This window comes from Erigeron canadensis, chromosome 5, assembly GCF_010389155.1.
Source record: "Erigeron canadensis isolate Cc75 chromosome 5, C_canadensis_v1, whole genome shotgun sequence".
NCBI classification, from domain to species: Eukaryota; Viridiplantae; Streptophyta; class Magnoliopsida; order Asterales; family Asteraceae; genus Erigeron; species Erigeron canadensis.
In genome coordinates this window covers 29,630,359-29,652,992 of record NC_057765.1, presented here as the reverse complement: position 1 = coordinate 29,652,992, position 22,634 = coordinate 29,630,359, and the positions used below count along the sequence as shown (strand labels likewise).

Below are 22,634 nucleotides of genomic sequence, written 5' to 3'. Positions count from 1 at the left end.
CCCACTGCTTTTGTCAGAATATCCGCCAGTTGATCTGAAGACTTAACAAACGGTAGCTTGATAATTCCTGCTTCCAGTTTTTCTTTGATGAAATGTCGATTGATTTCTACATGCTTTGTCCTATCATGCTGTACAGGATTTTCTGAGATTTGGATGGCGGCTTCATTGTCACACATGATCTCAGTGCTTTCTCGTGGAGGGAATCCTATTTTAGATATAAGTTTCCTTATCCACAATGCCTCTGCTAATCCTTTGGCTATACCTCTGAATTTAGCTTCTGCACTTGATAATGACACCACCTTTTGCTTCTTGCTTCTCCAAGTAACAAGATTACCTCCTACTAAAGAAAAATAGCCGGATGTTGATCGTCTGTTTCCTTTGTCTCCTGCCCAATCAACATCTGTATATACCTGAATATTCAAGTGTCCGTTTGATTTGAACAGGACTCCATGGCCAGTGGTCCCTTTTAGATACCTGACAATTCTTAAGACTGCATCCATGTGGGCAGTCTGTGGTTGATGCATGAACTGGCTAACCACCCCAACAGCATGTGCAATGTCAGGACGAGTATGTGACAAATATATCAGTTTCCCTACTAATCGTTGATACTTGTTTTTATTAGCCAGTTTAGCTTTCTCTTCCATAAACAGTTTCTGATTGGCTATCATAGGTGTTTGAGCTGGTTTACAATCAATCATCCCTATTTCTGATAAAAGATCTAATATGTACTTTTTCTGACAAATGAAGATCCCCTTCGGTGACCTTAATACTTCAATTCCAAGAAAATATTTTAGATTTCCCAGATCTTTCATTTCAAACTCTGTAAACAATTTTCCTTTTAGTTTCTTCATTTCATCTTCATCATTTCCAGTGATAATCATATCATCAACATAGATTATTAAACAAGTCACAAGACTCTCTCTGGTTTTGAGAAACAGAGTATGATCTGAATTGCTTTGTTTGAATCCATACCTCTTCATCGCTAAAGTAAATCTTCCAAACCATGCTCTGGGGGATTGTTTGAATCCATACAGTGATTTCTTCAATCGACATACTTCTCCAGGTTTAAAGTGATATGAGAAACCTGGTGGAGCTTCCATGTATACTTCTTCTTTTAACTCTCCATGTAGGAAAGCGTTTTTTACATCAAACTGGTGAGGGGCCATCCTTGGTTGGCTGCTAATGACAGTAAAACCCTTATTGTATCTATTTTTGCCACCGGGGAGAAGGTCTCTGAGTAATCAATACCATAGGTTTGAGTATACCCTTTGGCAACTAACCGAGCTTTGTATCGTTCAACTGCCCCGTCTGGTTTATATTTTACTGTGAAGATCCACCGACATCCTACTGGCTTTTTTCCTTGTGGTAAAACACATTTGTCCCATGTTTCATTTTCCTTTAATGCCTTCATCTCATCGTCCATAGCGCTTTTCCATATTTCTGATTCCAGGGCATGTTCTATGCTTGGGGGAGTTTCTTCCGAATAGAGACTTGCAATAAATGCCTTAGCATTATCAGAAAGATTCCCTTCAGCTATGTTGGCCATCGGATACTTAGTTCCCCTGGTGGTTTTCTCTGGACTATATCTTTTTGCTGGAACTCCTCTGTTAGATCTTGGGGGAAGAACATACTTTCCTGGCACTTCGTTAGTAACAAGTTCTTCATGTTCCTGCATTCTTTCAGAAGTGGGCTCTTGAATATTACCAGCATTATTTCATTTAAGTCATCCAGTTGAGAATTACTTACCTCAGATATCACGTCGGGAGCCGGATTTTCGGGAGTGGCAGTAGCACTGACTTCAGTGGTACTATGATCAGTGGTACTATGGTCAGTGCTATTATCAGTGGTACCATGTTTAGGAAGGTCCTCCCTTAAGGTGGTACTATAACTCAACCAACTAAGTGGATCATCACTCTCCTCCCCCTGACCACTGTGTTGAGGTGAGTAATAGTACTTTGTTTCAAGGAAATCACAATTTATTGTTGTAAACATGCGACGTGTCTTTGGGTTATAACATCTGTAGCCTTTTTGACCTACCCCATATCCTACAAAGACACATTTCTCAGCACAAGGATCAAGTTTGTTCCGGTAGGTTTTGGGAATGTGAACAAAGACAATACATCCAAAAACTTTAGGTTGTAGTGTGAGGGGTTGAGGAATTGTGGTGTATTCAGAGAGTGTTTCTAAGGGGGTTTTCATTTTTAAGATTTTGGTTGGGAGACGATTGATCAAATATGTGGAAGTGGCAATAGCTTCTGGCCAAAAGGATTTAGGAATATGTGATTCAATTATAAGTGCCCTTGTCATTTCTAAAAGGAGACGGTTTTTTCTTTCAGCCACACCGTTTTGCTCTGGTGTGTGAGGACAAGTGGTTTGATGAACTATCCCTTTGGATTGAAAAAATATTTTCATCTGTGAATTCACATATTCTCCACCATTATCAGATCGAAGAATTTGGATGGATTTTTGAAACTGGTTTTGAATCATGGCATAAAAATTAGTGAACCTATCATATACTTCATTCTTACTTTTCAGAAAATAAATCCAGGTCATGCGGGTACAGTCATCAACAAATATTATATAATATTGAAAATTTTGACCCCCAATCACAGGGGTTGGACCCCATACATCAGAATGAACTAAAGAGAAAGGAACATTAACCCTAGTATTACTGGGTTTAAAGCTTTGCCTATGACTTTTAGCTAAAATGCATGTTTCACAAGTATGTGATTTATTTAATGGAAACAAATCAGGAAATAGAATGTGCAAATAACTAACTGAGGGGTGACCCAATCTTCTGTGCCATAACCATGCTTCTCTATCAGTTGTTCCATGAGCTAACATCACAGTACCACTTTGAACCACTTCATCGACATAGTATAATCCGTTTCTTTCAGTGCCACGCTCAATAATCCGTCCCGTCCTAATATCCTGTAAGAGACAAAAGGTTGGATGCATTAGAACAGAGCAATTGAGTTCTTTTGTTACATGGCTTATTGACAAAAGTTTGTGTGACAAGTTAGGAACATAGAGACAATTAGGAAGTTTGATGCTAGGAGAAATTTTAATCGTTCCCCCATTTTTTACATCCATTTTTCCCTTATTAGCAACTTCGATGTGAGTTTTTGCAGGCTTGGATATTTCTGTAAAATCAGATAATTCATATGTCATTGTATCCGTAGCCCCACAATCCAATATCCATGGCCCATTTGGGTTTTTGCACAAGTTCTGGGCCATATATGCCGATCCATATAAGGTTAATGGGCTGTTTTCATTCTTAGTTCCAAGTCCATGACTTTTGAGCCCATATTTGGACCGGTCCAAATAAGAAAAATGAGGGGGACGTTCTAAATAAAGGGAGCGGTTGGTATATACATATTTTTTGTATGTAGGGGGGCGGTTGACATATTTTTTATAAGGATAGAAATTAGGAAAGAATTTATTTTTGGGAACTTCACCTTCTTCCCCTTTACTTGCTACCCCAAACGAATCATCTCCCCCATTTTCTCCAGCCGCCACTGCTGCTATTCCCCCTGATCCATTCTCCGATCGCCGATCAGTATTTCTTTTGGTGGTTGAACTGCTGGTATTGGTGGTAGGAGAAGGAGATGATTTCGAAGAACCGTTTTTGGCCACCGTTTTATGGTTGTCAGTCCACCAATCTGGATACCCTAAGAGTTCGAAGCACTGTTCTTTGGTATGTCGATACATGTCGCATTCTTCACATTGGAGATGGGACTTCTCATCTTTGGTTGCCGGTTTTTTCTTGCCATTGAATCTGCGAAAACCCTTGGTTGCCAAACTCACGCCGTCTGTTTCTCCGGCGATTAATCCGGATGCTATGCCCTGTGAATCGTTAATAGTTGCTCCCAGAATATTCTGGTGAGTGGCTTCTTTACGCACGGTGGCGTAGGCAGCCTCGGTGGTTGGTAGCGGGTCAATCCGAAGAATTTCCCGTTTGACGGATTCGAATTTACGATCTAATCCGTTTAAAAATTGGAATAGTTTCTGTTCGGATCTAATCTTGGCATATATTTTAATGTCTTCTGGGCATTTCATGGGATTTGGATTTATTCGATCAATTTCTCCCCACACGCCTTGGAGAGAAATCCAGAAATCCTCAAGAGATTTCTCATGCTGCTTGAGATTGTTTGCTTTAACATGAAGGTTAAATGTTTGCAGTTTGTCTTTGCCGCTACTATAAGTGGTTGCCAAAGCATCCCATAATTCCTTTGAGGTGGAATATTCAGTGAGATTTCCGGCAAGAACGGGCTCAATGTTTTGGATGAGCCAAGAAAACACGATCAGGTCTTCTTGTTCCCATTTTTCATATTTTTCAGTTGTTGTTTTTGTTGGTGGTTCTTCGGTTAAATGATTGAGTAAGGATTTGGATTTTCCGCCTATGGCGACTCGAATCATTCGAGTCCATAGAGCGTAATTTTGGTTGTTTAGTTTCAAGTTGATTTGCAGGTTATCGGATAATTTGGGATTATGTGGTTGGTTATTTTGTAATATTTCGGCTAATTGGAGTGCTAATTCGGAACCCACGCCTGAGTCGCCGGCTTCTGCCATGGTGACTTAGGTTAAGTGATGGCTTCGAAATTAGACGATTACTGTATAGATTATCATACCAGGTCGTATGCCTGCTCTGATGCCATGTTAATAATTGAAAGAATGGGAAAATGAGAAGTTATATTATTCTGTGTGTTCCATTACAATGGGAAACGTCCCAATTTATAAGTACAAGAGAAGTTTAAATATGGAAACACAATAATGTTTGGCTGGGAATTATTTGACGATATCTTTTAATCCGGGACATGATGTGAACCTGATCCCCTTAAATCTTTGATTTATTTTCTTTCCAACAGTATATATATATAGGATTTTTTTACCCGCACGATGTGCGGCTGCTTTAAAAAGATGCTCAATAAAGTGAGATTTGAGTTAAACTTGCTTAAAAAAACATTTAATGAAACACTTAATATGTGAACAAATGAGTTAATGGAATGGATCAATAATGATCGTAAAAAAAACATATGGACGAACAATCTATTTAGTTTCACTTAATTAAATTAGCAATAACGTATTCATTATCCAATCATTAAACTAATTGTTATATACACTTGCTTTGAACTAACTCTGCGTCTACCATCATAATATTTTTCTCATCATCACAATGAAAAATTGTATTGTTAAAAAACAAAAGAAAAAAGAGATTATATTAACCATTATCATAAAATTCAAAAAAAGATAAAAGAATTAAACCAAAAATTTTACATAATTTCCATGGTGATATAAACGAAAGAATTAACATAACTCTTTCAGAATGTTATGATATTATACAAAGCTCTTAACTCATATAAGATGAATATAATTTAGTGGTGATAAAAAAGCTTATAAACTTTAAATATTGCCACTAATGATTAATGCGATGAGAGTTCCAACTAACCAACGGCTTGAGCAAACTTTCATATAATCACCATAAAAAAACCGAAAGGAACCTCATATAAATATTGAATAAAAAAGATAATGAAATATCATTAGGTATAGACGTGATTTTTTAAACTAAAGAGAATATATCATTTTATCTAATGAGAAGATCTTAGATTCTTACAATATATATATTTATTTATTTTAACATATATAGGTTCATTTGTTTTCTAAATATATAGTTTATTTAAAGAAAAATATGGAGTTGACACATAGGATAAAATCTTATGTGGCAATTTTTCAAATTAGTTTTAGATTGCAAGAGGGCTTTAAAATGTTTGGTTACTATTATTTTATAAGAATTATATATATATATATATATATATATATATAGACTACAATTTTGTCTTGCTATCCGAAGACTTTCTAAATTCCAAGTCAATATCATAACTAACAATCGTTTTGATTTTATTTTCTTTACATATATATATATATATATATTTACACTTAATCTATTATAAACTCGGTGAAGACAACATAATCTAGACACACTTCGTTGTGACATTCAATCTGATCTTTCAAAAAAAGCAATTAATATCACAGGTCTAAAACCCACAATATATTGAGCGTAGACCAATTTTCCAAGTATACCAGATGATTGCCATAACCGTGTAGGTTATATGTATTGATAATTATAGACATAAATACATACTGAATTAGTACTAGACGTATATTAGCATTGAAATATGAATCAACACTACAAAAAATATCTACCTACTAAAATACTAAAGCTAACAATTGATTTTCACTAACAAGTGGTTATGGCACTGATTTGGCTTGGTGGTAGAAGATTGCTGCCATGCCATGATTCGTGCCGCATTCTTTCTTTCATTTTTGTTATGAATTCTGCACATTTCTTGTTCAATTCCTCTGTTTCTAATGCTACATTTGACTCCCCTGCTTTTTGTTCTTCAACTATATCATTTTGATCTTCAATTAATAAAACTCGATTCTCATTATGCTCAACTTTGATCTCAAAGTCTTGTTTGATCTCTCCATCATTTTTTTCCATCGAGACTATTGGTTTTGATGATATGAGCATAGGCTGATGTTTGATGTCATCATATTGATTCTTTTTTGGTGAAGAAACGTGGGTCGATTTGAAATTGTTGATTAGGAAAGCTAGGATTCCATTGCAGAGAAGGAAGATGTAGTGTTTATCATTGTAATCGGTGAAAATGGAGAAATTGTGAATGTATGAACATAGAGATACAAAAGATGAGAACAAGAAGATGCATATGAAGATTGAAAGTATATTGGTGTTGAGCTTGAAAAAATGGGCTTTTAGTGGTGATTGAATGCTTTGAATATTCTTGATTTGATATGTAATTTTGCTCATTGTTGTAACTAGAGAAGGAGATGATGAGAATAATTAAGGTGAGGGTGGTTTTAGTTATGGGGATCAGTGTGATATCCTTGTGTCCATTTATAAGTTTGAAAAGTAATGAAGTTACTAATTTACCCACCCTTGATCACCATGTAATTTAAAGAGAAAATGATTTATGATGTTAACATCATCTTTGTTGGATGATGTTGTTCTCACAAACTCACTTAAATTAATTTCTACACATGTCAAAAAGCCCCCCATGATTTTAATGGTTTGTGAGAGCAACATCATCCAACTAAAATAATGTTAACATCATCCAAGTTATCCTCTAATTTAAACTACTTATTTGATACGTCAAAAAACAAAAATGAAAAAGATCTTCTTTTCCATCAAAACATTATTGTATATCATCATAACGATATGATAGGATATCATAATGTATTGTAAATTTGTAACAATGTTGTATATCATATATTAGATGTATTGTAATTTTGCAAAACTTTAGTTAGATGATTTGTAAATGAAACTCTTATTTGATCATAAGGTTTGCAATCTGAAGCTAAATAAACCAACTTTTGGATTTAAGCTTCTAGCTTTTCTCATTTTAATTTTTTATTAACAGTTTCAAATATATTATCAAAAACCTAAATATATTTAAAAAGTTTTTGAGTATCTACCAACTATCAACTACTATAAGAATAATAAATTTATAACAATTTTTAATTATTATATACAACAATACATAGATTATATAATTGTATACTCTACAAAGTGATATATGTATTTGTTATTGATGGCAACAAAATATCATAAATTTATCACTACCCATCAACAACTATAAATTAACTTTTTTTTTTACCGATATATCTAAAACTCTTTACATGGTTCTTAACAACAAAAATGTACTTAAAAGTACACTATCTTTAAATGTACTATGATGTAAGGGGAAAAAACGGTTAAAATCATTATGTACTGAGCATGTGGTTCTCCATCAATATGTAAATATATGATATGTTTGCCATGTATTGACAATAATATAACTAGAATATGATTAAATAATTGTGGAAACAAGGAAAATAGATTTTAATTCCCTTTCTGCTAGGGAATTAGTTATGTAGAAAACTAATAAATTTTAATTCCCTTTCTGATAAGGAAGGAACATTATTTGGTAACCTCAAATGAAAATAGAAGAATAAGAAGTCGTCAAAGTCTTGGTAAGTCAACTTATAATTTAGGAAAAGTTAGAAAGAGTGGGCCAGCGAGTAACACACGGTATTTGGTAGGATGTTGAAGATTGGCAGGAACCTTCGCTTCCAACACCAAACAAAACATTGACTTTTGACTACATGAAAAATACTCGTATATACCGTATTATCCTCCGTCCCATTTTAATTATCATATTGAACTTGACCGTAAATAAATTTGTTTGTATCATTTAACACTTGATATAAAATATATGAATGAATTGGGTTTTTAATGTACTTTTCGTCCATATAAGTTTCATCAACTAACATATAGTACAAACAAAGTTATTTACGGTCAAAGTTAGTCAACATGACAACTAAAATTGGATTGAGACATTTCAATGAAAAAAAAATTTTAATTTAATTTTAAGTAAATAGTAACACTTGAAAAAAGTTATGAAGTTCCAAACTTAGATTCTTTTCGGTTCGTCTATCCACACCTACTAATTCCACAAAACACCAATCATATAATCCGTATGTTATTATACGTATACTCTGGGCAAAAAAGAAAAAACAAAGTGTTATATTCCCATATCAACCTATACTCTCATATCAACCTATACTGGTTGTATGAGACTGGATATGTCAGAAAAAAGATTAGATATGTCCATCAGAAATAAGATCAGCTCTTTTTACTAAGTGTCAAAGAAAAAACAAAATATATTAACAGTGTTGAACAGTCCATAAAAAAAGGATCACCAGTCAATTCATAGGGGTTGTATATACTCGTACAGGCTATACGATTGATATTTGCTAACAATGGAGATGTTTTTATAACAACACCCTCCTTTTATAAAAACATCTTTCACTGATAATTGATGACTGAATAAGAAAATGAGCTTTAAAAAAAAATTATATTCATCTATAGAAACCACGTGAACAATTTAATTAACTAAAAACGCTTTTTTTTTTTTTTTCTAATTGTATGCATCATTGTTTTAAAAATTTACATAAATCATACGTTCTTAATTTCAAAATTATTTAGATATCTGATCTAGCAACAACAAAAAAAAATATATGTATATATATATATTGGGCAAAGGCTTTTTTTTTTTTAACAAACCTTCGGCAAGCCGCTAAAGAATTACAATAAAAAACTTGGACTAACAATCCAAGTAGACCACAAATAATCAAATGCGTTATAACGCTTCGACAACCAAAAAAAAAGATAATGAAACAATAGAGGAGAACACATCGTAGGTACTCGGCCGTCTCGAGTTAACAAGGATATCATTGCGGTGTTTCCAGATTGACCACCACCATACGAAACAAATGGCTCTAACCATGTTTTTTGACCTCTTCGACGACTAACTTGAAGTAATCCACACTTGAATCTCCTCCGGCAACATCTGTAGAATGTTAAATCGCAAACAAGAGCATAGATGTTGTCTTACTTCCTCAACAAACGCGCAATCAACAAATACATGAGACATTGTGTCGACCCCCAATGAACAAAAAGGGCACTCATGTGATGGGATACGATCAATACCTCTAGAGCTCAGGTTAAACTGAGTAATGATGTGGTCTTTAAATAACTGGGTAAAGGTTTTATTTTGATTAACTTGATTTTTTTACATTAACCCGAATAGTCAACCTATCAAATATTTAAACTACGGACCTACAATAGCTAAATTATTCTCATCTACTTTCTCCATTGAATGAAAATATCAATGTTAAGTTATTGAAATTATTCTACTGTTTTCATATGAAACCATCCGATTATATAGTAGATTAAATTAACAAAGTTATATTTCACTTACATTTTCAATAAATTTATTGATTGACAATATAGTTAAAGTTAAATCCAATTTTCAAAGTAATGTAACTGTTTTAACCATTGATTCGGGTGTCGATCTAGTTAAACAATAGTGGCGTGAATGGCCCCAATCAATGACCCAATAATAATATGTATACGTTTGATCTTGGTGAATTGAAAGTGACCGTCACTGATCATCTATCATTCCTGATATGATAATTGACCTAAAATCCATATGTCTATTAAATATATAATTGACGTATTTACTCTTAAAAACATATTATAGAGTTTCAATTCCCTTTACATGATTGAAACTATGATGACTAATATTACACACATTAAACACTGAATGTGTAAATACTCTCTATATAAATAGAGAGTTATTAACCCTAACTTAAGGTTAATGAGAAACAAATCCCTCACTTAATTTCGTGTGCCTCTCCTCTAAGAAGTTCGTGCATCATGTTTCAGCCGAATTTCTCATCCCATTATTACTCAATCATTTTGTTTTGGGAACCCGAAATCTATAGCAATCATGTTTAATGCTCTTACAGGTTCCACAGGATGATCTGAGATGTTTTATCACTCGAATCGAATCATATTTATTCCAACATGGTGTTCTTAATTTGATAGTACGTACACTTTCAATATATTTTAGATTAGATATATCAAATTGTAATAACCACCCTTGAAAATATTGAGATAATGGGTATTCCCTGTTTATTAAAAAAAAAACAAAAAACATTACAATAAATAAATAAATAATAATAATAAAAAAGATAGTTTAATTAAGTAGCTAGAAGTATTAAGTAATTTTACACCGTTTATAAATTGGAGTTTGGTTTGTTACAGACTCTTTTTTTTTTTGATAACTTTTTTATGTAGTGAAGAGCACGTAATTAATAACTTACAATATGACGGTCCTAGAGTACGTACGTACTCCTATATATTTGGGCAAGAATTGGGGTTTCCATTCGTACATCATTACTACTCAAAATTAAGCAAGCAAAAAGTAATTCGATCAATCACATTATTATAACCCTAAAGTTCTTAATATTCTTTCGTAAGTACGTCCTTTCTACATTCTTTTATTACTTTTTCAATATCTTTTCAATTATTATTATTAGTATTGATTCATCATCATGGTGTTAATGGATTCTGAAGTGATGGCTTTGATGCATGAGACCATGAATCTGAAACTAAAACAAGATCAGTTTGAAGAAGACGATGACGTCGTAGAAAGATGTTATCTTAATAATCGTTACGTTAGGAATAACGAAGTAGTAGAGAAACGTCCATTCAAGACGGTATACAAAGGATTCGATGAAGTTGGAGGAGTTGAAGTTGCATGGAACCAAGTCAAGATCATCCTAGATGATGATAATCAAGATTCCATGCAATCTTCAAAGAATTTGGAGAAAGTTTATTCTGAGGTTCGGTTGTTGAACACATTAAGGCATCACAACGTAGTTAAGTCGCACGTTACATGGATGGATGAGGAAAAGAAAACGCTTAACATGATTACTGAATCGTTTACTTCGGGGAGTTTGAGGGAATTTCGAATGAAACACAAACTTATTGATTTGAAAGCTGTTAAGAATTGGGCTAGACAGATTCTTGGAGGGTTGGTTTATCTTCATAGTCAAGAACCGCCGATCATTCATGGAGATTTAAGTTGTGACAATATTTTCGTCAATGGATGTCGTGGAGAAGTGAAAATTGGAGATATAGGGTTAGCAAGTTTTACACGTAGCCGGGCTCTTGATTTTATGGCACCGGAGTTCTTTGAAGAGAAGTATGATGAACTTGTTGACATATATTCGTTTGGAATGTGCATATTAGAGGTTGTTACGTGTGAGCATCCGTATAGCGAATGCAAAGGTGATCAATCAGAGATACGTGAGAAAGTTACTTCTGGTGTAAAGCCGCTTTGTCTTTCAAAAGTCAGGGATCTACAAGTGAAGGAGTTCATAGAGAAGTGTTTGGTCCCTGCGGCTCAACGATTGTCGGCAAAAGAGTTGTTAAAAGACCCTTGTCTTGCCGAAGGATGTATAAACAAGGAGGTACTTGTGCCAAGACTTGAAGATTTTTTCGGCGATATGCAGCTTAGTGACGACAATATGGTGTCATTGGGTAGTTCATGTGTAAAGAAGGATGATGGCGGCCCATCGTGTGTTTTGTCAGAAGAACTTCCGTGTGTTGATGAGAAAAAGGATCTTGATGTGAAAAAAGAGAAGAATGAAGAAAAGTTTGTGACAATAAAGTTGAGAGTGGTTGATGTTGATGGAAATGGGCATAATATTGAATTTCCATTCAACTTGGATGCTGAAGATCCACATGAAACTGCGAAAGATATGATTGAAGAAGTTGGCATAATTCATGAAGATGTTGATACCTTAGCAGACCGGATCAAGGATGAAATCTTGAAATTGGTTCCGACATGGAGACCCTCTTTTGGTAAATCTAGTTACACGGGTGATTCGACGAAGAGCTCATCAGGAGTGTCATTTTCCAGTTGTTCTAGCATCACAAGTAGTTGCTCCAGTTGGTCTGAACATTCTTTAGAGGAAAGGATACAGGAACTTGAAACTGAATTAGAGCGTTACAGAGAAGCTGCAAATACGAGATAGGTGTGGAAAAAGGTATCGATTTTGTCATTCAACTGCTGTACGTTTTATGGTTCAAAACTGGCTGGTCTAGTTTTGTTGTATAGTTTTCCTTAGGATTTCTAAGGATAATTTTGTTGTGTGTTTGATATTCACGATATAAGTACGTGTGTATTTCGATGTAGGGTGATCACGAGTATTCCTTGTGTCGTATTGTGAAAAGGGTTCTGCTGCGAGAAGTATGGAGCAATTCTCAAGAAAGAAGAGTCTTTGGGTTAATGGGTTAGCACTGTTAAAAATTGAGAAAGAGTTGTGGAGGATTTTCTTGGGGTTAAGAGAAAGAGTTACACCCTCACATTCAGCATCTGGTGGGTAATGGAAATATCACTTCAATTTGGTATGACTGGTGGTGTTACGACCATGAAGAAACGACAAATCCCAACTACAGATATATAGTGAGAGTGGACCATTATGTAAGGAATTTAGTGTGAGAAGAGTTCATGAAGCTGGATTTACTGTTGATATGAAAGTGGCAAGTATGCTTGTTGATGGCAGGTGGAATTGGCCAATAAATTGGGTAACAATCTTTCCTATATTAAGGGAGATTCCTATGGCTGAAAATTTAGAAAGAAATGACAAAGTGGTTTGGCAGCAAAATAATGAGAATTATGGGAGTTTGCTATAAAAAGAGTGTGGAATGACTTCAAAATAAATAGTCCTGAAGTGGGGGAACAAAATTGTATGGTTCTCTCAAGGAATCCCAAGTCACATGTTTATCCTATGGCTGGCAGTTCAAGAAAGATTACAAACTCAAGACAGAATTGCGGTGTGGAATCATGAAAATAATATGATATATTACCTCTGCAAATCAAGTATGGACCCTCATAACCACCTATTTTTTCAATGTAGATATTCTAAAGTGATTTGGGAGGAATTGTTGCGGAAATGTGGTAATAGTGCAGTTGCAATGTGATAGGGAAGCTAATATTAGGTGCATCTGTTTACTATTTGTGGCAGGAGAGAAATAGAAGAATGGTTAATGGTGAAGAAAGAGATGAGAGAGCAGTAACTGAATGCATTTGTGAAGCTGTTAGAATGAGACTTATGGGGCTTAAGGTCAAGAAAACTATGAATGTGATAAAGGAATACAAGAAGCGGGATGTAAAACCAAAGTTCGTAGGGGATGAATAGGTTTGGGGAGTGAGGAATTTGTGCTTTAATTAGTGCTTGCGAATTGGAATAGTGAGCCGTGAAAGATGAGGCTACTTGGTCCTCTTCTAGCACTAATTGTGGGATTGAGAAGACTCGAGTTTCTGGTTTGTTTGGTTTTGTAAGTTGTTTTTGGGATGTATAGGAGTTATGAATCTTTCTGCACTTTGATTGAAGTACTTGGGTTTGTCCAAGAATGTGTAAATACTTGGTTAGTAATATAATTCACATTTTCACAAAAAGAAAAAAAAAAAAAAAATCTCAAGATTGATAGGCCCGGCCCATTTTTTTTTGATCATTTAGCTTTTACTGGTGTCAACACTCTAACCCATATATTTTGTTTCAAGACCATTTGAATACAGCCTTCTTAACCTCCGAAAAGGCAGTGTGGAACTGTGGATGTTCTTGTAGTTGATACATATTTTTGTTTATCAAGTAAAGGAGAGTTCAGATTTTTGAGACTTTATACAAAACTAAAGATTTTGTTTTAATTGAGCTAAAGTTTGAGTTTGATTCTATTTCAAAGAATGTAAGTTGTTCTTTCAATTTAATTATTTATCCTAAGTTTTTGAGGTACACTGTTATCAAACTCTATTTCATATTACATTCGGGCTTATATCTAAATGTTTTACATACAATCTTTTCAATCCCGACACCTTGCAACTGCACTTATTAGCAGATGAGTTGCTTCCTCCAAAGAGGAGCCAATCCATGTTACTAACAACCGCAGGCTTCACATAAATCAAGTGGATGTTTATACTAGATACAAGTGCCAAACTCGTCACAAAAACTAGATATTACAGTAAGGGAGTTGGTCAATGACTATCATCATGGTGTTTGATCATGTAACCATACAACTCATTTAACCTTGTATTTCCTACAATATATGAATGTCCTTACGAATTAGGCAAGTGCGAGTTGTTCATATATATATCTTCTGCCACCCAAAGTTGCAGTAAGGGTGCAATATAGAAGCCAAAAACGGCGAACATGCAGGGACAAGTCATTCTCATAGTACAAATGGTTTTTCAGATGCTTACTAAGAGCATCTTGCACCCAGTAATGCATGAAATGGCTTAATATGAAAAACTAATTACTCCACAAATTATGCCCCAATTCCCACTTTGAGACCACTTACCCTGCTACATTGAAAGCTAATGACATCTGACTTCAAAAGTAACATTTTCGACGAGCAAAGCTAAGATTCTTCAATTATGATAGAGAAAAAAAAGATACACGTTCAGAGGGAAGATTGCTTCAGTATGCCAGGTGTACTAAAGATGATAAAGTGTAACATTCGTGAATTTTGACTCGTAATTTACGTGACTAATTGTAATTTAAACTCCTGATTTAGTAAAATTTTATTTAAATTGACCCGTTGACGTGACGTGTGCGGATTTAATTTATTCTTGGGTAATAAAATGATTTAAATGTTATTTGACGATTTTATGACGTGTATTATGCTAGTCGGGATTATATTATGGAATTAAGTCGATATATGGCGTGACGTGCCGTTTAAATCAACTAGAAATGTAATCGGGTGATCCATGGGTCGACCCGTGACCCATGAACCACCCTTGACCCAACCCTATCTCAAACCACCCAATCCAAGCCTTACACCTTCATTTCAATCATTCTTCCACCTATCTCTCTCTCTCACACTAAATGCAAGACATCTACCTCAATCTCTTACTAAATTCTTGCACCAATTAAATGTTGTTCAAGTTGGATTGCTATTAAATTCATCATCATTATCATCATCTAATCATTATATAAAAAGTTGGAACCTTCAAGTGCAAGAAATAGTTATTTAAAGCTTAAATTTCGGATTTGAGGCTTCGTTAAGCTTGATTCATTACTATCATTACATGTTTATAAACTTGTTTTTAATCATATACAAGTGTTCTTGGGTCATCTTTCCAAGTCAAATCTCTTGTGGGTCAAAATAGGGTTTTGTTCATAAAAATAAGTCAAAAACCATTTAAGTTCTAAAACCATTTAAGTTCTAAAACTTACCATTGCACAAAAACGAGTTGAACCTTCACAAGTCGGATTCACTTGTCAATTTGGGGTGAAATTCGTAAGTCAATGTTTGACTTGAAAAGTCAAACTGTGTTCCTTGCTCCGATTATGTTTCTTTTAATTATGTCGTGAGGGTGTAGTCAAAGTATAAAAGCCCACATTAAACAATAAAATGGGAATACTAATGTCATCAAATTTGGGCCAGCCTACTTTTCAATTCTTGGGTCGGTTTGGTTTCCACCCGAAGTCTTCATCTTTTCCTTCTTTATGTTGATATAAAAATTTGGTTGTCACCAAATGAAGATCTTTACCAATTTAATTTACACATAATAATATATATATATACAACATTATACAAATAAATTGGTTAGGTCTCAATTAGGAATTGATTTGTAAATGTTATGATTTATATTAATATGAACATATAAATACTTGCATTTTAATACAAACGATATATAAATATATATATATATATATACATTGATAGGTTGCGAACATTGAAGACTTCCGGATATTTGTAGCTCGTTGGATACTTATAACTTGATTTTAACTTGCCTCTAATTGACTAAGGTGAGTTTCGTAGCCCCTACATATACTTTATTTGGGGTGGAAAGTGTACTCAGTTGTTAAACATTTGTCGGTTGATACAACTTATTGTGATATGAAATGAGACATTAGATATCTACTTGATTGATTGTGATACGTGTTATGTGATGTTTAAATGTGACGAATGGCGTATATTATATATATTGTTATTATGTATAGACGTGACGGTAGATTGGCGAATCCACACTCGGTATGATCATGGCCACTCTATTATGATGTTATACTTGTGACGTATGACGTATATTATATGTATTGACGTGACGGTGGATTGACGAATCCACACCCGGCATGAGAACGTAGTTAAGTCGTATGTTACTTGGGTGGATGAGGAAAAGAAAACGCTTAACATGATTACTGAATCGTTTACTCTGGGCAGTTTGAGGGAATTTCGAATGAAACACAAAAGTATTGATTTGAAGGCTGTCAAGAATTGGGCTAGACAGATTCTTGGAGGGTTGGTTTATCTTCATAGTCAACAACCGCCGATCATTCATGGAGATTTAAGTTGTGACAATATTTTCTTCAATGGATGTCGTGGAGAAGTGAAGATAGGAGATACAGGGTTAGCAAGTTTTACACGTAGCCGGGCTCTTGATTTTATGGCACCGGAGTTTTTTGAAGAGAAGTATGATGAACTTGTTGACACATATTCGTTTGGAATGTGCATATTAGAGGTTGTTACGTGTGAGCATCCGTATAGCGAATGCAAAGGTGATCAATCAGAGATACATGAGAAAGTTACTTCTGGTGTAAAGCCGCTTTGTCTTTCAAAAGTCAGGGATCTACAAGTGAAGGAGTTCAAAGAGAAGTGTTTGGTCCCTGCGGCTCAACGATTGTCAGCAAAAGAGTTGTTAAAAGACCCTTATCTTGCCGAAGGATGTATAAACAAGGAGGTACTTGAGCCAAGACTTGAAGATTTTTTCGGCGATATGCAGCTTAGTGACGACAATATGGTGTCATTGGGTAGTTCATGTGTAAAGAAGGATGATGGCGGCCCATCGTGTGTTTTGTCAGAAGAACTTCCGTGTGTTGATGAGAAAAAGGATCTCGATGTGAAAAAAGAGAAGAATGAAGAAAAGTTTGTGACAATAAAGTTGAGAGTGGTTGATGTTGATGGAAATGGGCATAATATTGAATTTCCATTCAACTTGGATGCTGAAGATCCACATGAAACTGCGAAAGATATGATTGAAGAAGTTGGCATAATTCATGAAGATGTTGATACCTTAGCAGACCGGATCAAGGATGAAATCTTGAAATTGGTTCCGACATGGAGACCCTCTTTGGTAAATCTAGTTACACGGGTGATTCGACGAAGAGCTCATCAGGAGTGTCATTTTCCAGTTGTTCTAGCATCACAAGTAGTTGCTCCAGTTGGTCTGAACATTCTTTAGAGGAAAGGATACAGGAACTTGAAACTGAATTAGAGAGTTACAGAGAAGCTGCAAATACGAGATAGGTGTGGAAAAAGGTATCGATTTTGTCATTCAACTGCTGTACGTTTTATGGTTCAAAACTGGTCTAGTTTTGTTGTATAGTTTTCCTTAGGATTTCTAAGGATAATTTTGTTGTGTGTTTGATATTCACGATATAAGTACGTGTGTATTTCGATGTAGGGTGATCACGATCATTTCTTGTGTGGTATGGAGCAACTCAGGATTGATAGGTCTACTTGTTATCATTTTTTTGGCGATGAGAAAGAAATGCAGCCGAAATGGGACCCTAATTCGGTAAATCTAGTTTTAGTGATGAAAAGAGGTCACACGAAGGTTTTGTAGTCGATGAAAAAAGGATTGATAAAGGCTAGAGGCAGTTGAAGCTGAATTACGGCCTTACAAAGAAGCTGCAAAGACAAGAAAGGTGTAGAAAAAGGTATCAATTTTGTCACTGAAGTAGTTCTCCTTATGATCTCTATGGTTTATATTTGGATGGTTTGTCTTAGAAATTTGTGAAGGCAGAGATTGTTTGTTTCATATACACTATATATATAAGTACTTGTTTATTTGTGGGCAGGCTGATTGTGAGCATTTGTTGAGAGATACTCTATTTCTAAAGCATTCTTTCTACATAAATGGACTTATGCAAATCTCCTTTGAAATTTAAAAATAAAAATAAAAATTGATAATGACTACGTACCATTTGCAGAAGCTACTATATATATTTGACTATGAGATTTGAATTTGACTTCATCCATTCAAATATATATGGCAACTTAGAAAGATCAATTCAACCTGACTTGTCCTCCAAGCATAAGAGAAAACATGCCTTAATCATTATATATAAAGACATATATACACCACATATATTATACATACACATCCACAATTATCATTATAAGCAAACTCAAACCCTTTTTGGCTGAAAATTGTGTTATCTCCAGTTAATCCATCTATGGATAACTTACCATCAAATGTCATGTTTGATATTCTATCTAGAGTTCCGGTCAAAACGATCATCCACTGCAAATGTGTATGCAAGAGGTGGCAGACTATTATTTTGGATCCTTACTTTGCCGATATGCACCTCTCGCGATCACCTGCAGGCCTCATGATTAATCACAATTACGAAAAAGATATGAGAAGTAGTACTATCAAACCAGGAATACTGAAGTGGGTGGAGATCGAAGACGAATCTGATTATCACTACTTGCACCATGATCTTCTCATGAGTCTTGATCTTAATCTTGGAACCATATTTCAGGACTCTCAAATCCTTCTAGTGGGATCAGTCAACGGCTTGGTATGCTTGTGGCAGTTTGGCCCTAGAGGTCACGATAACACTTACATATGCAATCCAATCACCAGAGAATATATGATACTCCCTAGGCAACAATACTATAGAGACGGCTATGCAATAATTGTTTATGGTTTTGGAGTTGGTTTAAAGACAAACGAGTACAAAGTGGTACGGACTTTTCAAGGGGATATACCACCAGATTCTACCTCAACATCTCGGCCGAGTCTATTAGAAGCCGAGGTTTACACTTTAGGGACCGGCCAATGGAGAAGCCTTGGTCATGTCCCTTATTGGCTTTGTGGATTCCACGGCCCGTTTCTTAATGGCCATGCTCATTGGATGGTTGTTGATCCGGATTCCCCTGAGAAGATTTGTGCTTTTGATTTTGACAACGAGACATTTAAGTTATTTCCATCTCCTCCTGTTGAAAATATCGCAGAGAGTCGGATACATTTTCGAAGTTTGGGAGTCCTAAAGGGTTGTCTAAGTCAATCGGATACGTTTGATTCTCAATTCACGGTATGGGTGATGAAAGAGTACCGTGTAAAGACTTCTTGGCATAAACAGGTGGTGATTAAGCAAAGTATTAGCCCTAGTCTAGACTGGGTGATGTGGGAACCCATGTATCTAATAACGGGTTTAAAAGATGGAACAATACTGATGGTCTATTATGAAGACAAACTACTCGAATATTGTCCTCAAAACCAAACAGTTGAAGACACAAAACTATTTGACCGCTACCTTGATGCTATGGCGTATCGTCCTAGCTTTCTGAAACTCCAAAATTTCAGAGCAGAGACAGTTCATGTGTTCTAAATTAGGTCGTAAAATATTCTACCGTGAAGGCTCTTTACATCATTCTATATTTCAAATAGAGCCTAATATGTTGCTATATAGTGGAATTAATCAATGTAAAAGTGACTTCCTCAAAAAGTAAACCATTTCATATTACATTCGGGCGCGGCTTATATCTACATACAATCTTTTCAAGCTCATAAAACTTGAATTAGGGCATACACAATGACAAAGCTTTTTCCCAAAAGCTTTTTATAAAAAAGTTTTTGCCCCAATGGTAAAAGCTTGAAACTAGCATTAAATCTTTTAAATTGTAATAAAATATGTAAGAGAGAGTGTAAAAGCTTGAAGTTTTACAAGTCATTGGAAAAAAAACTTTTACTCCCAATGATAAAAGTCTTTATAAAAGGTTTTTGTAATAGTATCAAGTGTTTTAGAAAAAGCTTTATAAAAACACCATTGGAGATGCTCTTAGTTTGTTAGGCCTTATACTAAGCTAGAACCTCTTCCAACTCTTCCACACCTCTTCCACACTGTCACATCAGCTTTTTTTTCTCTCTTCATCCACCTCTTCCACAATCACTCCCTATAACCCCTCTTCCACACCTCTTCTACACTTTTTATTTTATTTATTTTATTTTGTATTTACATAAAAAATAAATAATTCAACATTTATTTAAAATTAAATATTAAAAAAGCACACTACATTTATTAAGAAAAACACACTACATTAATAAAAAAAAACACAATACATTTATTTAAAAAAGAAAAACAATACATTACATTTATTAATTAAAAAAACACAACTAGAAAAAACAAAATACACTCAACGTTCACGTTTGTTTTCCGGCAAGTTCCAAATGTGCTCGACTAGGGCGCCTCTTAGACGGTTGTGTGTCGCCCTATCACGTAACTCCCATGTCATACATAACTGAATGTCAACACGTTCGTCCCAAGAACGCGTTGGCGGGTTATCGGGAATTAGCTCCAAATCCAAAGGACTGATTGCACGCCCGTTATATTTAACGACCATGTTGTGCAACAACACACAAGTGTACATGATGCGTTTAATTTTGTTAATACTTAATGGACGCGCACCCTGTTGAAGGATTCTCCATCGGCCTTGAAGTACCCCAAAAGCACGCTCCATGTCTTTTCTTGCAGACTCTTGGAAGCGTTTGAATTTAGAGGTCTTAGGGTCCATGGGACACTTGAAAGACTTGACAAGTGTAGCCCATTCTGGATAAATACCATCAGCTAGATAATAACCCTTTGTAAACTGTTGGCCATTAACGGTGAAATTTACCGCAGGAGCTCTATCTTGGAGAAGCTGGTCGAACAAGTCAGATTCATTAAGGACGTTGATGTCATTGTTCGAACCGGCGGGTCCAAAGTAAGCATGCCAAAGCCACAAATCATACGAAGCAACTGCTTCAAGCATAATCGTCGGATGTCCTTTGTCACCACGAGTGTATTGGTCTTGCCATGCCGTTGGGCAGTTTCTCCAAGCCCAATGCATACAATCAACGATTCCAAGCATACCCGGAAAACCGTGTACCGCCTCATATTTAGCGGTCACGTGGTTAACATCTTCTTGTGTTGGTTTTCTCAAAAACTCGGCGTGATATAATTGAACAACACATTTGTAGAAGGAGTTCAACGAATCGGCAGACGTTTGAGCACCCATTTCGAGGTATTCATCTAACTGGTCGACTGTAGAACCATAAGCCAGTTGGCGTATAGCGGAAGTACATTTTTGAAAAATGTTTAACGTCGGGCGACCCACAGCGTCGGTTGGAGCGTTGTGGAAGAATGCAAAGTGGGGCGGTAATGGTTGTACGGCGTCAAAGTTATATATATCGTTCACTATACGAAGAAACATTTCTTTCGGCATTCGAAAACGCCTTCTAAAATAATCGGCAGGAAAAATGGGTTGCGGGGCAAAGTAATGATTGTATAAACGTGTGGAGGCTTCCACATGGTTTCTGGTTATTGTTCGTCTCGGTATTTTTGGTCTGATTGCCATTCTCGAGCTCTTTGCTTCTGCTTCTTCATCTTCGATTAAAGTAACGAAAGTGTTTAACATTTCCGCATCTATTGTATATTAACTCATGTATGAAACTGAATCTTCGTCGGAACTCGACATATTTAGTGAAAATATAAGGAGTGTGTGTTGTTATGTATAAAAATATATGAATGAAAAGAAGTGAATGAGATGAGAATGGTTGAAGTTGGTTTTTATAGAGGAGGTTTTTTTAAAAAAAAAAATCTAGCCGTTTGAATTAAAAAAAAACTTAACGTTAACAAGGTCCCACCACCACGCTCCTCCTCCTCGTCAATGGTCATCGTCCGAACGAAACAAGTCGAAGGAAGCTTCTGTCGACGGACTCCCTCCCTAAGCCTTGCCTCGTCGACGAGGCGTGGAAGAGGCTGTCGACACAGCTTAGTGACCGGCCTTAGAATAATGTATATAGGTTTGACCTCCCCCACAATACATATAGCTGCACGTGACTATTCATTCATATTCAACAAGTTAAATACAGGGCTGGCCCAACAAGGTTACTAAAAATGACCTTTGCCACTGTCAATATTTTTAATTTTTCAAATATTAAATTACCAGCTAATTTGTTACTATTTATCAGAGATAACTAATAATTAATAAATGTAGAAGAACCAGTAAATACAGTTCAACCAATTTGACCTATAAAATATTGACCTATAAAAATTTGTTAGAATTTCTGTCAAATATTTCATCAAACGCCTTGTGCGCGTAAAAAAAAATCTGTACATTCATTATACATCGACGAAAAAGCATGATCTCATCTTAAGAAGCATTAAGAATA

At 35.4% G+C, this 22,634-nt stretch overlaps 4 protein-coding genes across 4 annotated transcripts; 3 read left to right on the top strand and 1 right to left on the bottom strand.

Moving 5' to 3' along the window:
• The first annotated feature begins 10,968 nt into the window (after positions 1 to 10,968).
• Positions 10,969 to 12,447, top strand: LOC122601530 (probable serine/threonine-protein kinase WNK4). Its single transcript, XM_043774284.1, has one exon. The coding sequence runs from the start codon at positions 10,969 to 10,971 to the stop codon at positions 12,445 to 12,447; it is 1,479 nt and encodes a 492-aa protein (XP_043630219.1).
• Positions 12,448 to 12,664: 217 nt separating this feature from the next.
• Positions 12,665 to 17,654, top strand: LOC122601529 (probable serine/threonine-protein kinase WNK4). Its single transcript, XM_043774283.1, has 4 exons — positions 12,665 to 12,795; positions 12,850 to 13,000; positions 13,441 to 13,584; positions 16,554 to 17,654. The coding sequence occupies exons 1-4, from the start codon at positions 12,665 to 12,667 to the stop codon at positions 17,652 to 17,654; spliced, it is 1,527 nt and encodes a 508-aa protein (XP_043630218.1).
• A 941-nt stretch (positions 17,655 to 18,595) lies between these two features.
• On the top strand, positions 18,596 to 20,002 carry LOC122602285 (F-box/kelch-repeat protein At3g23880-like). The gene has a single exon (XM_043774993.1). The coding sequence runs from the start codon at positions 18,652 to 18,654 to the stop codon at positions 19,810 to 19,812; it is 1,161 nt and encodes a 386-aa protein (XP_043630928.1). The 5' UTR covers positions 18,596 to 18,651; the 3' UTR covers positions 19,813 to 20,002.
• A 615-nt stretch (positions 20,003 to 20,617) lies between these two features.
• LOC122601528 (protein ALP1-like) lies at positions 20,618 to 21,877 on the bottom strand. Its single transcript, XM_043774282.1, has one exon. It carries the CDS (start codon positions 21,875 to 21,877, stop codon positions 20,618 to 20,620), a length of 1,260 nt encoding a protein of 419 aa, XP_043630217.1.
• Between the last annotated feature and the right edge of the window lie 757 nt (positions 21,878 to 22,634).

Coding starts and splice junctions, on each gene's coding strand:
- LOC122601530 (XM_043774284.1), top strand. CDS start 10,969: ATGGATTCTGAAGTGATGGCTTTGATGCATGAGACCATGAATCTGAAA.
- LOC122601529 (XM_043774283.1), top strand. CDS start 12,665: ATGGAGCAATTCTCAAGAAAGAAGAGTCTTTGGGTTAATGGGTTAGCA. Junction 13,001..13,440: donor GGAATTGGCCAATAAATTGG/GTAACAATCTTT, acceptor TATTTGTGGCAG/GAGAGAAATAGAAGAATGGT. Junction 13,585..16,553: donor AGGAATACAAGAAGCGGGAT/GTAAAACCAAAG, acceptor ACCCGGCATGAG/AACGTAGTTAAGTCGTATGT.
- LOC122602285 (XM_043774993.1), top strand. CDS start 18,652: ATGGATAACTTACCATCAAATGTCATGTTTGATATTCTATCTAGAGTT.
- LOC122601528 (XM_043774282.1), bottom strand. CDS start 21,877: ATGTTAAACACTTTCGTTACTTTAATCGAAGATGAAGAAGCAGAAGCA.